A 17,895-nucleotide genomic window follows, 5' to 3' on the forward strand; every position below is an offset into this window, starting at 1 on the left:
GGTGGCGGACTTGGCTGCATGCTGGTAGGCGAGTGTGTAGGTGGTGGCGGACTTGGCTGCCTGCTGGTATAGACGAGTGTGTAGGTGATGGAGGACTTGGCTGCCTGCTGGTAGACGAGTGTGTAGGTGGTGGCGGACTTGGCTGCCTGCTGGTGGGCAAGATGTTTGGCTGCCTACTGCATGGTGTGTGAGTTGTTCCCGCGTTTGGTGACCTCTTGGCTTGACTGTCGTCTATTAATAAAAGAGTATGTGTTTGGGGTTGAGACTTTTCAGCCGTATAGCAAAAATTTAGGTTCTCAAGGGTTCTTAATCATAAAGATTGAAGATTTTAAAGATTTTAGTTGAAGGTTTTTAATTGTAGAAAATTGTATATTCTCAGTCAGATTAGCAGAATCTGTAGATTTCTTTATTGTTGGATGGATCGAACGATTTGTCTTGTACGAAATTGTAGGTATGAGAGAATCTAACATTTGCAACGTGTAAGTTGTTATGAGCGGAAACGTTCATCACTGTATCAATGTTTGTATGTTTTCTGTGCAGTGCTGGCGCAACGCGGCCGTTCTCATTACAGACTCAAGTTTAGGTCAGGGTCACCGCTGGTCTACAACGCTGAGAGACACGGGCCTGGATTCCGCCTTTTCTTCCAATGGCTACCCAATTTAGAGAGTTAATTTATGAGTTGATTTATTTTACGAGTTAATTCCGTTGATACAACGTTGATTATGAGCAAATTTCATTAAAAAAACGTTGATTATGAGCAAATTTCATTAAAACAACGTTGATTACGAGTTAATGCCGTTGAAAAAATAACGCTGATTACTTGTTAATTTCGATGAAACAACGTTGATTATGAGTTAATTTCGATGAAACAACGTTGGTTACTAGTTAATTTCGATGAACCTACGTTGATTACGAGCAAATTTAATTAAAAAATGTTGATTACGAGTTAATTTTATTGAACAGCTTTTGATTACGAGCTAATTTTATTGAAACAACGTTAATTACGAATTAATTCTGTTAACCAACGTGTAATAAACATTAGTTGAACGTCATTTGCCTATGCGGTACGAATATTTCTATCAGTAATGTCGATAGAATCACTTGATTTTGTGATTTAATTAAGTGGAATGCGAATTATTTCATGTTTTGTCTCACTTTGTCATACATATAAAACATACTGTAAATATGTACGTATCCTTGAAGTAACTTGTTCCAAACGCCTTATATGAAACATTTTCGATATATATGCACTCTGTGGAAAAGGTTTAACATAATATGTCGAAATATTATACGTGTACCAAAGCCTATGAACAATAAAATCTGGAAATAATGAAATAATTCAGTATTCCTCTTGAAGAGTGAAAACATGTCAGTGTTTAACGTTAGTGTTTCATGTTAGTCTTTCAAGCTGTTGTTTCATGTTAGTTTTTCAAGCTATTGTTTCATCCTAGTATTTCAAGACGTTATTTCATGTGAGCGTTTCAAGCTATTGTTTCATGTTAATCTCTCAAAGTGTTGTTTCATGTTAGTGGTTCAAGCTGTTGTTTCAGCTTATAGTGTTTCAAGCTATTGTTTAAAGCTGTTGTTTCATGTTAATCTTTCAAAGTGTTGTTTCATGTTAGTGTTTCAAGCTGTTGTTTCATGTTAGTGTTTCAAGCTATTGTTAGTGTTAGTCTTTCAAAGTGTTGTTTCATGTTAGTGTATCAAGCTATTGTTTCAGGCTAGTGTTTCAAGCTATTGTTCAAAGCTGTTGTTTCATGTTAATCTTTCAAAGTGTTGTTTCATGTTAGTGTTTCAAGCTGTTGTTTCATGCTAGTGTCACAAGCTATTGTTTAAAGCTGTTGTTTCATGTTAATCTTTCAAAGTGTTGTTTCATGTTAGTGTTTCAAGCTGTTGTTTAAAGGGTTTTGTTTCATGCTAGTGTTTCAAGCTATTATTTAAAGCTGTTGTTTCATGTTAGTAACGCTGACGATACTGTGCCGATGACTCATGTGCGTGCACCTGGTTGTGCTTTTGCTGAACATCGCGACCCAGAAACAGGAAAATGCTTTAGTCGTGAGTTATAGACGACGCATTAGGACGTCAGGATGGCTTAAATTGGGCCGCAGTCTGCCAGGCCAGACTTCTGAAACCGAGGTCGAGATCTGATATGACTTTTCCGGCACTGTCGAGGAACTAATGGAAGAGAGATGATTTGGCGAGTGTAGGGAAGAGAGAGTATACACAGAGAATGTCTGGAATGGACTTGAGAATTTCTGTCAAGTAAAACATTCTTCGATTAATTCTAAAACCTGGTTCTCTTTTACCTGAGGCAGTGAAATTAGTAACAATTAAATTTGTAGGAGAAACAATTGTTAATAAATAATTAATTCGATCACGAAGAGGACTTCTTTCTCAATAATTTAAACTGAAATACGTGCATTTGTTGGTTGAGCTTATGATATTCAATTATAAAATTTGAACCTTTCTTCTCATCTTATGTGTATTTCATGTACTAAGTCATCACATTTAAAGTAAAAATTTTCACCTACAAAACTAAAGCAAAAATAATTTCTTGCTACTCAATCAGATGATTTTTGCGACTTTTCTTCTAGTCGTGTGAGCCACAAAGAAAATATCCCGCAACATGTCACTGGAAATACTATTTGCCGGCCTGGAAATACCATACCAGCGTTGAAATACAATACCGTCCTGGAAATACCATACCAGAGTGGAAATACCATACCGTCCTGGAAATACCATACCAGCGTGGAAATACCATACAGTCCTGGAAATGCCATACCAGCGTGGAAATACAATACCGTCCTGGACAAAGGAGGACGGTATTGTATTGGACGGTATGGTGGACTACAATACAAAGCTCGGCGCCGGGCCGGCCGCCTGCGGTCCTGGTGCTCCATCATGGTGCCCGAAATTTGTGATGTGTGTGGCTACAGAACTTGTCCAGCTTCGGTTTTATGACACTCGTGAGTCTAGAATTCATCCCCATAAAATTGTTACATGTTCGAAAATCGAATAATTTTGTTAGGTGAGATCCTGTGTAATCCAAGGCTTTGATAAGGAATGCATTTTTAAAATTTCGTCAAAGTCAAGATCAACGATGTTGTTGTCATAAGTTTTTAACTGTGACTAGAGCCTATATTGTATATAAAATAATTATTCTATTGATAATTGCAGAAATGAACTGAAGTTATCGTTTATACTTTTTCAGAAATTTTGTTCGTATAACTTTTCAAAGTTAAAAATACTGACAAATATATGTTTATTATGGCATCACAATATCATTTAATAGAAGTCTCCTAAATGCAGGAAGTTATTTGTTCCAATGCCACATGTTGTATATCAGATTTGTGATAGATTACTTCTTTTTGTTTTTCATAAACGTTTGACTTTTGCTATTTTAACAACCAATTGAGAAAAAGCTCTTTGATATTTCAGTGTCCTTTTACTCAAAACTTAAAATTGACTCCTAAAAAAATTACCGATCATAGAACTTTTCAAAGTCCAAGAACGCGAAGCTCCTATTGGCCTATTTATATCTTGCAAATAATCCCCCAAATATTTGAAGTCCCGTTACATCTATAAATAGAAGCAAGACGCCTTGAAAAATACGACGTATGAATGCTGGAGAACATGAACTTCATTCCGTGTATTTGCGCTGCTTTAAATTCAACATACCGGGTGTCTCCCCAGCCGTGAACCTCCTTGGCCCTACTTAATTCACGGTATAAAAGATGCAAAATGACTGTTCTCAGCGAGACCTTATCTTTTTCCGCGATTATTGTTCGATGGCAACTTTTCCTCGTTAGACTGGGACTTTTAGAGAAGGGAATTACTCTCGGGGATTGTTTCATTCGCTGCCACTGAAAAGAATGAGAGGCTTTTGCTTTTATTTGAGAGCAGTTCATTTGGTACTGCGGGCGGTGAAGCCTTCAACAGCATCGCGATGCGAATAAATGAAGCTGCGCCTGAATGGCCTCGAAAAGATGTGTTGGTATTTCAGCAAAAATAAAAAATGTATCCGGGATAAAAATCTGCTGGTGATGTAAGAAATAAATGAAATTGCGTCAATGATGCCAAGCATTTCGAGCCTCAACGACGCTCGTCGAAAAGTGAGCTCCAAGAAAAGTCGTGGGAGAATCGAGCTTAACTTCCAGCGTTGATTCGATTGACTTGTTGACTTAGGTAAATAGAATCTTCAATTGTTGAGCAAATGTTGCAGTCTCAGGCACCACTGTAAAAGCCCATACAAGCATTATAAGATATTGTTCGATAGGCTGAGTTCTCTGAGTTATCGTGACGGTGTAAAATGCCTGTATTTTTATGACAACTTTTTCAAGGTAAATCATACGTTTTGGTATGCTAGTTGTTGGCCGAGATCCTGTATCGCAGGTAAAAGTGAGACTTTTTACTGAAATCAGAAATAACCGATTCTTCATTCGATCGTTTCGATTTTGTTTTAGTAACGCAATTTTGCCTATCGATAACCTAGATAACTTCTCGATAATTAATTTCGATGAAACAACGTTGGTTACTAGTTAATTTCGATGAACCTACGTTGATTACGAGCAAATTTAATTAAAACAACGTTGATTATGAGTTAATTTATTGAACAGCTATTGATAACGAGTTAATTTTATTGAAACAACGTTAATTACGAATTAATTCTGTTAACCAACGTGTAATAAACGTTATTTCAACGTCATTTGCCTGTGCGGTAGGAATATTTCTATCAGTAACGTCGATAGAGAATCACTCGATTTTGTGAGAATCATAGATAGAGAATCACTCGATCATACATATAAAACATACTGTAAATATGTACGTATCCTTGAAGTAATTTGTTCCAAACGCCTTATTTGAAACATTTTCGATATATATGCACTTTGTGGAAAAGGTTTAACATATTATGTCGAAATATTATACGTGTACCAAAAGCCTATGAACAATAAAATATGGAAATGATGAAATCATTCAGTATTCCTCTTGAAGAGTGAAAATATGTCAGTGTTTAATGTTAGTGTTTGATGTTAGCATTTCATGTTCGTCTTTCAATCTGTTGTTTCATGTTAGCGGTTCAAGCTGTTGCTTCAAGTTAGTTTTTCAAGCTATTGTTTTCATGCTAGTATTTCAAGACGTTATTTCATGTTAGTGTTTTTTGCTAGTGTTTCAAGCTATTGTTTAAAGCTGTTGTTTCATGTTAATCTTTCAAAGTGTTGTTTCATGTTAGTGTGTCAAGCTATTGTTTCTGGTTAGTGTTTCAAGCTATTGTTTAAAGCTACACCTGGCATTTAATTTGTTTATATTCTGCTGCTGTTTTCCACCACACTCCGAAATTTTTTTTGTACTTTTCAATTGATTTGCTTATATTCTGCATCTGCTCACCTACACTTTTTAGCTGCGTTCTTCATATTAATCTAAACAACGTGGTATTATATATGCGTTGTATATAATATAAGTATTGTGTATGATTGCATATGCATACTATATAATGCATTTGTAAAGAATATGGCTCTTTGTTCGGGGGGATTGTTCAGAATGAAAACTCGTTGTAGATTGTAGCGGTTTCTGAAAATAGAGAATGAATAATTTGAACACGAAGTTGAGGTTATTCGAAATTATAAACAATATAGAGAAAATAGTTGAGGTTAACAAGCAGTAAAATGATAATAACATAAGTAAATGCTCACGTACCAAATTGCTGAACAATCTAGGGCAAGTTTGGTTAAAACTGAATTTTGTCTGAGCTCATCAACTCGGTCCTACCTAAAAGGTCCCAACCTTATATGTACACGGGAGAAGTATGTTCCGTAAAATTCTTTACAGCATATATGCATTATATTTGCGTTGTTTATACTTCATGAAACGTCTTATATTTCTTTATATGCTGTTGTTTGTGCAGTTTACGTGCACCTGCGAGGCGGTGGCCGCAAAGAGAACATTGATCGCGATGGAGTGGCATCTCCGCAGCGACGGACCGTCAAATTTGTCGTTGAAACTGCGGCAGCAGAGTTGCCTTATCGCTTTGGCTTGTGGCTCACTCAAGTGCCTTGCCTCGAGGATACCTCCCATCAAAAATTAACGCACACGAAAATGTTCCATGGGCATCCACACCGAGTCGGGGTTGAAGATTCACCATTGAAATATTCGAAGAACAAACGATCCGTTGATGGTTTTCCTTCTATAAAAGAACCTTATACTTTAAATCGAGCGGATTCACATGAATACCGCCAGGAAGGAGATATTGATTTGGCGAAGATCAGTGTCGGAAATATGCTGTTGAAAGATAAAGAAGTAAATAGCACAGCAATGTTCCAGTCTCTGTTTCAGTACAGCGACAACACGACCCGGAAGGCAAGGATGACGAAGCCGTCTGATTTCTCAAAACCAGAGAAATTGATAGACCTCAAGATGAAGCCCTCCCGGAAACCACGGTTCCAGCCACGACAATATTGGGATGATGGACTGCAGAGACTCTGGAGTAACAGGGCCGCCTTTTTCAGCCAAGAAGAAGTTTTGCGGCTTGCGCTCTCAGTCTTGAGAGGTTAGTTTGATGCATTCATGTTTAAAAACTTCCTAACATTCGTTGGTAACGAAATATTCGAATTTATTTTTATAATCCTCTGTATGGTAAGTTGATGGATTTGAAGTGTAAAACACTTCAAATTTTTGCAAACTCAATGAACAGCCAGCCCATAGAAGTTCACACTCTTAGAACGGTTCAGTCTTTGTTCAAACCCCATTGCATGCTGAGTGATAATTAAGCTACATGCAGCTAGTAAAGGCTCAATAATTGAACAAATGTTACCTTCAGGTGGGATTATGTTCTCAAATCTACCGTTAGAAATATGGATGCTTGCATGATGTAAATACGCAATTGGAGGAGATATCTATAGAATGCATCTCATCGTATGTGAAATTCCCACGCATTTCACAAGTTCATAGGGAACGCCAATTCATCCAAGGCATCTCGCCCACTTCTTTTTTTCGCATTTCGGTACCATGGATTCTCTAATTCGAATCATATAAGATAATCTTTTTGATATCAGGCATTAAATTCGAAAATTTTTTTATCGAATGGAAGAATACAAAAGAAAATCTCTATAATCCTGGCCCTAAACCAACTCAAGGCTCCCTATTCTCAATCCACTTCAAAAGGGTCCTGAATTGAACCCGTAAGACTTCCATGATTTTATTTCGTGCAGCTGTGCAAGGCTTGGGTGCTCGTTAGAACATCCTCACTCCCTTTCATGTTTCCTTGAAAACACTAAGATAAAGAACAAGCATCTCTGGCACGGGTTATAAAAATCGATTGATGTTTGTACTCGAGATGTTTTGACATTCCGAGAAGCGGATATTTTTTCTAGATTTGATAGGTTCATACGATTTTGAAAGTCTTTGTCAATTACACTAGAAACAAATCTGCTTTAGAACATTAAATTTTCAAATATAATTTGAGCTTATACTTTCAAACATTCGTAAATCGAAGATTTATCTTGCTATCAGTATTCAAATACAAAAATAGAAAAATAATTATCTAGTATGAAAGTATGTTGAAGGAGATGAGAAAAATAGCAAATTAATATTAAAAGTTACGACTATTTGAAAACATTAACTTCATATGGATAAATTTGACCACCTTTATTATGTGCGTTGACATTTTTCTCCTCGAAATATAACAACCACTAATAAATTCTAATTAAAAATTTTTGCAGAAACAATTAACCCGTGTTTCAAATGTTATATCAATTCGTCATATCCCAACTTTGAATCAAATTTCCATTAATTTTTTTAGTTTAAGCAAATTTGTATTGGTGAATTATTACAAAGCGTATACGGGTCAACAGAAATAAATGTACAACCTAGAAATACGTTAAATTATTCTCTATCAGCTTTTCTCATTATTGAAGTGTAGACTACAAGAGTGAACCTTCGTTGAAAAAATTAAGTTCAGATTTTTCATTGCAGCTCCGCGTGGTTGCCTTCAGTATCATCTCAGCCATCAAGGAGTTCTAGAGAGTTTCAACTTCCACAACGGCGAGTACTTGAACGATTTAAACTACGACATCTGCATCCGAAAGCCCGTCAACAGCACCGTACTCGAGTTGTCCACCACAGACGAAACTCTTGCCAACAATCCTTTCAATATTGTTGGTCCGTTCAATATTATTGCTTCTGCCGATACATTTGGTTCTGTAAATTACACCGGCCCCGCGAATTTTGATAGTTTTCGTGATTTTTCCTCTGATGGCCAGGGCTACAGCACCGTTTCATTGCAGCGCACAATGACTCAAAATCCATTCTCTACAATACCTGAATATTTTCAAGATAAAGGACAAATGGAAATATTAGACGACGGTTCAGTTTCATCGTCTAGCAGAATTGAATATCAAGATTCATCCTTCAAGTTGTCAAGTGAATCACTTCCGTCACGACCTGGCGTAATTATTGAAGACTCGGCCGCTCCAGAAAAAGACGCTGCATTTTTTATGTCCGGCCAGCCTCACGATTCTGTTCGACCCTCTCGTGTCGCCCTCGCAACTCGAGGTTCCAAGTCGCCCCAAGTTCGAACTTTCGGACTTCAAAAACTTAATTCGAGGCGCGTTCCAGCCGACAGGTAAGTTACAAAGTTCTCAAGGCCACTGTACCGCTGCCAACTTCGGGCACAAGTCAAGTCGTTCAAGGAACAAAAATCCTGTAAAATTTCAGACAATTCATCGCCTGCGTTAACTTCCCTTAGAGGAGATGGGAAGAATTCTAGCAGCGATGGGAGTTAGATTGAATCCTAAGACGGGATAGCAGTTGATAGCTTAAGTTTAAATTAAATTGACCAGCATTTGCTGTCTATTATATGCGAGGCATAGCTGCGCAAAATGTTTTGTGAATAATCAATGAATATTAGAGGCAATTTTATAACTACATGCAGTTAAATGATTTCAGGCAGGAATTACCGTCTTCTTTGGTCGTGATCAGAGCCCGAAGACACAATGAAATATGATTAAACCGTTTCTGGTTGCGTAACATGAAATGAATAATGCATAAAAGTAAAGTGAGTAAAGCAAATAAGATATCCATGCATGAATCATATATTTAAATTTTATTATCGTGAAAGAATCACTAAGAAAAAATATTTGCATATTGTCATCATCACTAAAATTTTAGGAATATTCTGCCAGCGATAATAATTCTCTGGTTTCAAGCCAGCTAGAAAACCTACACAAACATCGAGCAGTTAGCACGTATAGGGTTTCATTGTTTTAGCTTTACGCTCCACTGCACATTGCGTTGTTTTATTCAAGTGATGAAAAGGGTGGCGATCAGGCGTTTGCTAGAGCATTGTTCTGCCTTTGGAACGGAACAGGGAAATTGCAATGGCTTTCCTTTGCACCAAATATGAGTTTGGTGCGAAGTCGGGGTTGTTTTATACATATTCATGGTAAAAGCTGCTTTAGTGGGATACATTTGAATATATTTTGCATGGGCAAAGGTTTTCACCGAGAACTCAGATTTTTTTCTGTTTCCAATAAGAACGTAAGATTTAATTTTTATATGTTTTTGGAACAATTAATGCGATTCGTTTTTATTCAGCGATATACATAGGTGTCGTCCAGTAATTATATCCAGCTGCTACAGTACCGTGTGAATTGTTGAATAAGCTGCACGTGTGCATTTTTTGTCTGAACGACCTGTTAATTTTTTTTAAATTACCTGTTAATTAGTTACAAATGCAACGAGTTGATCTCCGAGATTACTGATCTGCTTTATTGGAAAATAATTTCACGCTACAAATAATAATTTCACGGCTGCTCCCACGTGCAGGTAACGGACCACCACTTTTGTGATACAATTTAAGTCGTGGAAAAATTATTTGTCAAACGGTTGACGAATCATTAACTCTAAAAGTTGAATAAGTCATATAAAGTTTATGAGTACCGCGACCAAGCAGCAATTCCAAGGCTTTAATTAGTTTGCATACTTGAAACAACAATTTGGCTTTGAAAAATACGCTCGAAGGTCTGTATGCAAGAACCAATTAAAATCCTCATATGCACGTACTGCTGATGAATTTCCTTATCTCCATAGAATAAAAGTTTAGGAATATAACAATAAAGAAAAAGTTTTGTAGTGATGCTTGGATGAAAATTTAGAATCATGTAATGATCTTGCGTGCCAATGTCCAAATAAAAATTGCTTTCAGAAACAATTATATAAATAATGCTGGCAAACAAAAGTATATACTAGATTAGAGTTAATTAGAGCACAGGAGCGGCAAGACGCAGGTATCGGCTTGTTTTAGGGTGACTTCTACAAAGAACAAAGTCTAATTTACATTCAATTACATAAATTACTTCACACCTAAATCAAAATGAAATTAAGCCTTAAATATCAACAAACACAATAATAATGCATCCCTAGTAAACACGTGATGGTAAATACAGTAACAGACACCGTAAAATATAAACACGACACTAGAACAGTCTCCGTAACTCAGCAGTTATTGAATTACACACACAAATTCTTGCACGTAACCCAAGCAAGTCCACATATAGAATTCGCATACTGCTACGGGATCGTCAACCCGCTCGCTTAAATCTAAATTCAACACGTCGGTTACTCTGATCTTTTTCATCATTAAATTGTGTTAAAAATCGACAAAATTCTGCCAAGATCCCTACAATTACAATTATACAGCAATTGAGTATATACTATCGAATATTGTATAGAATATATAGCAATCGTTATTTAGAGACAGCCTTGAAGCGTCTCTATGAATTATTTCTCTCGAAAATAATTTCGTTCAAGGCTGTGCTCTTAATGTATCGCGTTCGCAGCCATTATTTTAATTTAGTCAACATTTAGCTTGAGAAATGCGCCCAAAAGGAAATTTTTGGGGTTATATTACGAAGTGATAATTGTTTTGATTAATTTATTATGCATTTAAATATTTCTCTCCCACACTGAAGCAGGTAATCTCCCAATAAGTGTACAAGAACAAATAAAGTCAAGTACAACAAAAAGATTTCACGAATCCCGGAGGTGGCAAGAAATTGTATGAATACGCGAATCTTTCCGGATCAACTCTTCGATAATTTTCTAACTCGTGATAACTTTACTCATTACAACACAACACATTTTTTCGAGAAATAAAGACTATCGTTTATATTAGTCTGATAGTTTGTCGCAATACAAAATTTTTCCATTTCACATCCCGCCCCTAACATGTGCTCCACAATAAAAATTATTTTTTTATACAATTTTAGAAACACAATCCCTGTCTATATGAAATATTTTCTTGCCTCTTATTCTTATCCACATTCTTCAGACTTTCCGGACCAATTTAGTCGTATCCGACGTGACGTGATAAGGCAGACGCTCATCAGACTAATTTGCTTCGTAATCAGGTTGGCTCGTTAGCAGCGAGAGTTCCTCGAGATCTCAGCTCCGTCTCATATGGGCATCACCCTACGTGCCATGTAAACCATAGGTTGCGTAAACTCTACTGCTGATACGGACATATGTGCAATGCAATACATATTCAAAAATCTGTCACAAACCGATGAGTGAGTGACAAACATCTTCTTCATAAGTTCAATGGTAGCTGACTCAGCCGTATTGCAAACAATCGAGTCTTAACAAGTGTTCGAAAATTTATCTCTCACTGATGAGTGACGCTTCCTTCAATGGTGACTGACTCAGCCGTATTGCAAACGCTCGAGTCTTAGCACATGTTCGAAAATTTATCTCTCACTGATGAGTGACGTTTCCTTCAATGGTGACTGACGCAGCCGTGTTGCAAACACTCGAGTCTTAGCACATGTTCGAAAATTTATTTCTCACTGATGAGTGACGCTTCCTTCAATGGTGACTGACGCAGCCGTATTGCAAACACTCGAGTCTTAGCACATGTTCGAAAATTTATCTCCCACTGATGAGTGACGCTTCCTTCAATGGTGACTGACTCAGCCGTATTGCAAACACTAGTCTTGACATTGGACATACGTGTAATTCATAGTTAAGCACACTCTCACAGTCTTTCTGCTGTAATGTTAGACTTTGGCTACAAGTAACGATCATTGTTGAATGCACACATTATTTATCTTATCATGGCCATGAAATCTTCGTGCTACGTGAAAATAATGCATTGAATCATTGCTCGAATTTTCGCTATTTATTCGCATCTATTCCAAGTCTTCCATCATTCCTCGGAGTGAAAAGCGACATTCAGCATGCACAAACATGCTGAGCGGACAAAGTTTAATGTTGAAACTTCCTCCACAATTCATTGTCTAGGAGGAAGAAACTGCAGTGATGGCCACCCAAGAACTCATGTGTTGCGAGTTTCTGGGTCTCTAACTCCCCGAAGTTTAATATCTGCAGAGTCTTCTTGTCGGACTGCCGACTGATATGAGTGAAAAAAAAATTTACCAAATTTGAACCATTTGGACGTCCCTAGCTGACACTTTCTTACAATGCATCAAGTGTTATTATATTTAGTGTACCACATCTTATTGCTGTTATCATGAATGATATTAATGGTAAATCCATTATGTAAATTTACTTTCCTAAGATTTTTTATTAGTAAAGTTTGCAGACTTGAAGCGCCAGTAGAGGGCATAGGACATATTTAATATTGGCTACCCGCATTTTGTACTGATATAGCTCAACCTGCTTACATTCCATTTGGTAGTGTATAGCACAGTTTTGGAAATATATAATGTAGTTGTTTATGTTATACTACAAAATATTCACTCTTAAGGGTAATCTGAACCCAAAAATGATGTTATATTTTCATGAGGTATACAATTTTTGGCAACTTTGGTGATTGTGTTCAATCAATTTATACCTCGAAATTTAGAAATGGATTTATGAATGAAATATAATAATGGAACTGAATATGTAAACGGAATATCACTCGTATCATTTCGTCTTAATTATAGGGTAACATGGGGCAGCGGCCTACCCCTTTTTAGCGCATTTTCTCATTTATGGAAAAATGCTCTATTGTGCTCGTCATGTCCGTCTGTCTGTCCGTCTGTCCGTGACTTCACGTTTTCGTTGACAAGAAAATGCGCTCTCTGTCACTCACTGCAGTGAGTACTGAGTTATATTTTGAGGAATGTATGATGTGAATTACACGCATATAGAGTTATTCAATTATTAATGAAATACAATTTTGTAAAAAGTGTCAAAATAGGTCCATTGCCTCACCACTGGGGCAATGAGACCATGGGCTTTGGGCAAGGCACCCACACCTGGTCCCATTACCCCAATTTCATAATTTTTGTTAAACATGATAAAACAATACTTTACAAACAAAGAACTTCAGGTTGCTTCATCTTGCCGTTTTTGTGCCGACGCAACGCTTACTTGGCAATTTTAGCACTTGGTAATTCGTCATTCCTAATTTCCTCCAAGACATTCTAAAGTTAAGTTTGAGAATAGTTGGCTACATTGGTCTTCCTCTATAGTTGCGCATAATGTTGTAAATAAAAAAATCATATAACATGATGTGTAATTTGTAATTCAAAGAGCTAGTCATAGTTTTGAGGAGCTCATTGAGTCAAATCTAATGATGTACAACACAAGACTTTACCGTGGGATAATGAGCTCACCATGGGCGATTTGCCCCGTGACACTCTGGGCTCATTGCCCCAAGTATCATTTCAATTTATAACGTGTGAACATTTTGTTTTAAAAGCTAACAGTCTAAACTTGAACTCAAAATTATCCCTATAAATAAAACTGTCGAAATATAATTATCAGTTCTTTCAAAGGCTTCATGTAGAGTAATCGAAAACAGTTTTTAGCAGTAAAAAAACTTTTATCTGAGCTAAAACAGTTATTTGCAAGTAACTTAAGAACGCAAACTCTTCGCAAAACGTAGAGACGAACATTTCATCCCAGTGAAACAGTCGACCGGCGGTAGAGCGCACGGACCAATATCTGACATACTTAGCGGGAAACACGCTATGGGCCCATGGCCCGCAGTGGTCCCTTTGCCCCCATGTTGCCCTAACTATATACCACCTGCTAACGTCCCTGTATAGCAACTGGAATGCTCCGTATATAAGCAATCTGCTTCCATTGTGATGCTCTATCTTTCCTTGTATGTTTTCCATCTCATGATGTCAAGGTAGCATCCATCACGTCGCCTTGCCTTAATTTCAGCTCGCGAAGTAGCAAGGAAATGCTGAATTGGGTGGGCTAGAAATGCACTTCTAAACTCATCTTGCAAACTAACGAAAGAAATTTGTTCATGTATTTGTCAGGCGATCCTATTTTTGTGAAATCATTTAACGGTTTCTTCTTAAAAAAGTACAGGTCCATGGCTATAGATTCAATCCAATCCCTTTTTAGAGGATCTTGTGACTATAGATACAATCCAAATCCTTTTATTTTGAGGATCCATCATAGTGCTTTGTATTCTAAATGAGCAAAAGAAATTCAGATGTCTGGTCTGATGTTCATGCAGTTTTAAAATTGGCTCCCGAGCTACTTTGAAATTCGGGGACAAAGTATTTGGAGCATTCGATATTTTATGGAAGTGGATCTAAGAATCGTTACGAGGGTTTGATGTCGAGGGTTGACCGAAAAACTTTATGTGGAGGGACAAAACTTTTTCGAAACACCCTTTTTTCTTTCCTTCGAAACGGCATTAGAAAAATAATATGAAGATTTATTGAAATTTACAGAATTGTTGCAGAACTTGAATATTATAGCAAGGGATTACGTCAAGAAAATTTTATATATAACTTTACAAAGCAAGAGAATGCCTGTGAAATTAGATGATGTTAACGAAAAAGTTTTTTCAGTCTTCGTCTTGTGTAAATTTTGAGAAATTTCTAACATAACCTTTAAAGCTACTGTTGGACGCATATTGCTCTTCGAAAGTAATGCATTTTCTAAACGCTTCTCTTAACATCACGAGGAAAAACTAACGCGCTCACTGCATGAGTATAATTTTTACACGCCATCGAATTAAGCGGTACCTTAACATAGTATTAGAAATCGTCTCGTAAAATTAGCAACGTTGGATTTTTCCTCGACTTGTAAGTTACGTTTGCGGAATTCGCTTCTAATATTTCACGGCTCGGGGCACCTAAAACTGCCGTCTCCAGACACGAAATGGGTCCGAGTTTTATACCCATGAATTCCAGCAGCTTCGATAACTTAGCCCGGGTTATTCCATTCACGATTATATGGCGTCGAAGGAGGCCTTGACCTTTCAGCCATCGTTTAACTTCGGAACCATGTCAATGAGGAAAACTTGTGCGCGGCTTTCATTTCAGGCGTCCAGAATCGTCCATGTTCCAGGTTTAGACGATAGTCTTACAGTCCGATGCAGCGGAGATGTCGCTCTAGGCTGTAACTCGCGAACTTTTTGCGTTTGCAATCAGAGTTACGTGCAGGATTGTACTGAGCAGCGATTGTAGTGGAACTTTTGGATGATATAGTCCGCTATCAAAATTAATATACTGAATATATTTGAGTGGAAATGAAGGTATGAATTTGAATAGTTAATTTGTCGGTTGTTAAACTTTCCAAGTTCTTAGTTGTCAATTAATCAAAATTAATATACATAATGAAAACTTTATTTGAGTGGAAATGAAGGTATGAATTTGAATAGTTATTTTGTCGATTGTTAAACTGTCCCAGTTATTAGTTGTTAATTAATTATTATTGGGGTCAAGAAAAGAGTTATCTTATTGCCGCATGAATTGTTAGACGTTTGGTATCTTCGACGAATGGTTCATCTTTGCATTTTAAAGTGAACTGACACGAGCAACGTTTCTATACATACACGTCGAAAATTCCGGAAAAACGAAACTCTGGTTCATATGATAAGGCTAAACTCCCCTCAATATGGCATCGAAAATTATCCATACATCGTAACATAGGACCAAACAATTGATATTTTGAGTTTCTTCATTGAACTCGTAACTGTAAACTTGGGTACTTTTAACGACTCTGCCAAAAGAAAGAAGATAAAAATTTACGAGTTAATTACGAGCATTATTTTGTAAATAATGAAATATTTTCGTATACTGAAATATGATGACCAAATATTTTGTACCTGACAAACGTATGTTCGGAATTGCTCTCTTATGGCACCTTTATTGCATTGTGAACTAACTTTCTCTCATGACCAAGTTAACTTCTGAAGTTATTATGAAATAACTTTTTTCGAGATTCCTTATCTTATCAGGGCTGGAGTTGGCTCAAGACCTTGCTCCAGGGACTTCCTGGAGCTTCCTGCCGTCCTGGTGCCAGTCTCCACACTCCTTCAAAGTTCACACGATTTCCCTCGCAGTAATGGAGTTGCTCATGATAGTACCGAAGTTTTAAATGCTGGTCCAGAAGTCTTTGCAGCAAATCGTTCTGTTTTTCCAGGGACCCAAAATGTTCATAGTGAAAGCCCACATGCTGCTCATGAAAGCATGCACAATCGTGCAACAGTTCCTATCACTAACGAAGAAACAAAAAATTCACCCGATAACAAAAATTCAGCAGGAAATTCAGAACTTGCCATGCTGCTGCAAAGAATTTATCTCGAATTCACAAGCCGCACGCAAACCAATTCATCTCCCATTTTGGCCACAGACGAGCGTTCAAAGATTGCGCCGACATTCAACCGAAATACCCCGCTGACCTCCGAGAGTTCCACGTTTCCTGACTCACGCGCCGCTAGTGGTGGTTTTGCTGCTCTCGACGATCGGTTGCGGCCTTCCGTGAACACTCACGCGGCAAAAAACGACATTCGAGACCTTGGTTATTTCTCTAGGCGGAGGTCACCACACGGCGAAGATTCTGGTGGAGATCGTTCTTCGTCGAAGTCAAGGGTCTTATGGAGTCCACCATTCCCTTCAAAAACTAAACACTCCACGAGCAGTCTGTTTCGTGATGAAGGCGCCGATGAGGGACATTCCACGAGAAGTCTACTTCGTGATGAAGGCGTCGATGAAGGACACTCCACGAGAAGGCTCTTTCGTGGCGATGGCGTTGAAGATGATGGCTTCTCTCCGACATCCCTGCGAGTATGCGGCGGCAAGTTTTCCTACATCCATGGGGACACAAGGTCAAGAATTATTCGAGGTAAGAAACAAAATTTTTTCAATTAAGTTTTTAAAACTTTTCACTTCATTTGTGTCTCCTAACCTTAAATAGTTTTTAAGGCTTTGTAAAATAATTTAGTTCTTCCCCTGGGTATACTTTAATTTTAAATACAAAATACTTTTTGATTGAGTTGCTCCGATTTAAAAGATGAAATGATACAGGTAAAATAGTGTGGGTTCTACTGAGCGATCAATAACAACAAACTTCTTTTTCTCATTCCAATGCGTATTACTCGTTCACTACTACAGCTTGAAGTATCGGAAGTTTTAGAAGGAACGGATGTACTTGAACTATTTCACGAAGTAAATATATCTACTGCAATTTAAATTCATGCAAGGGCTGATACGAATTTCCAGGAAGAAATGTCTGATACCGACCATACGTTGTATTTTTGGCTCATTTTGGGTGTGCTATATATAATTTCGTTAGCTAGGAACATACCTTAGACTCAGGCCCGTTGGCAGCTTTAGTGCCTCAACGCAGCTATAATCTCAAGTAAAGGCACCGGGCAAAAGTTTCAGACTGCAAAGCCACGACAGGAGGAACTACCTCCAGATTTTATTGCTTAGGACCGTACCACGTAATCGGATATCGCACTTTGTCTGATCGTGCGAGTGCCAACTTTTATTTGTTACAAGAATGACATCTCAGTATTTAGAGTTCCTGTGACACAGAAGAGTGCAGAAGAGTACCATAAAGTATGGGTATTATAATACAGTATGTCAGTCATCACGAATGACTGACGTAATTTTTAAGCGATCACTTTCGGCCATACATTTT

The 17,895-nt window shown here is 37.6% G+C and overlaps 1 protein-coding gene across 1 annotated transcript; it reads left to right on the forward strand.

Moving 5' to 3' along the window:
• Positions 1–8,357: 8,357 nt before the first annotated feature.
• On the forward strand, positions 8,358–17,368 carry LOC108665427 (the record flags this gene model as incomplete). Its single annotated transcript, XM_018152179.2, is given in 3 exon segments — positions 8,358–8,617; positions 16,208–17,094; positions 17,364–17,368. Coding segments are annotated over 3 exon segments (1,152 nt in total), but the record flags the coding sequence as incomplete, so codon positions are not given.
• Positions 17,369–17,895: the final 527 nt, after the last annotated feature.

The sequence above is a fragment of the Hyalella azteca genome, unplaced genomic scaffold (assembly GCF_000764305.2).
Source record: "Hyalella azteca isolate HAZT.00-mixed unplaced genomic scaffold, Hazt_2.0.2 contig9186, whole genome shotgun sequence".
In the NCBI taxonomy this organism is placed as follows: domain Eukaryota; kingdom Metazoa; phylum Arthropoda; class Malacostraca; order Amphipoda; family Hyalellidae; genus Hyalella; species Hyalella azteca.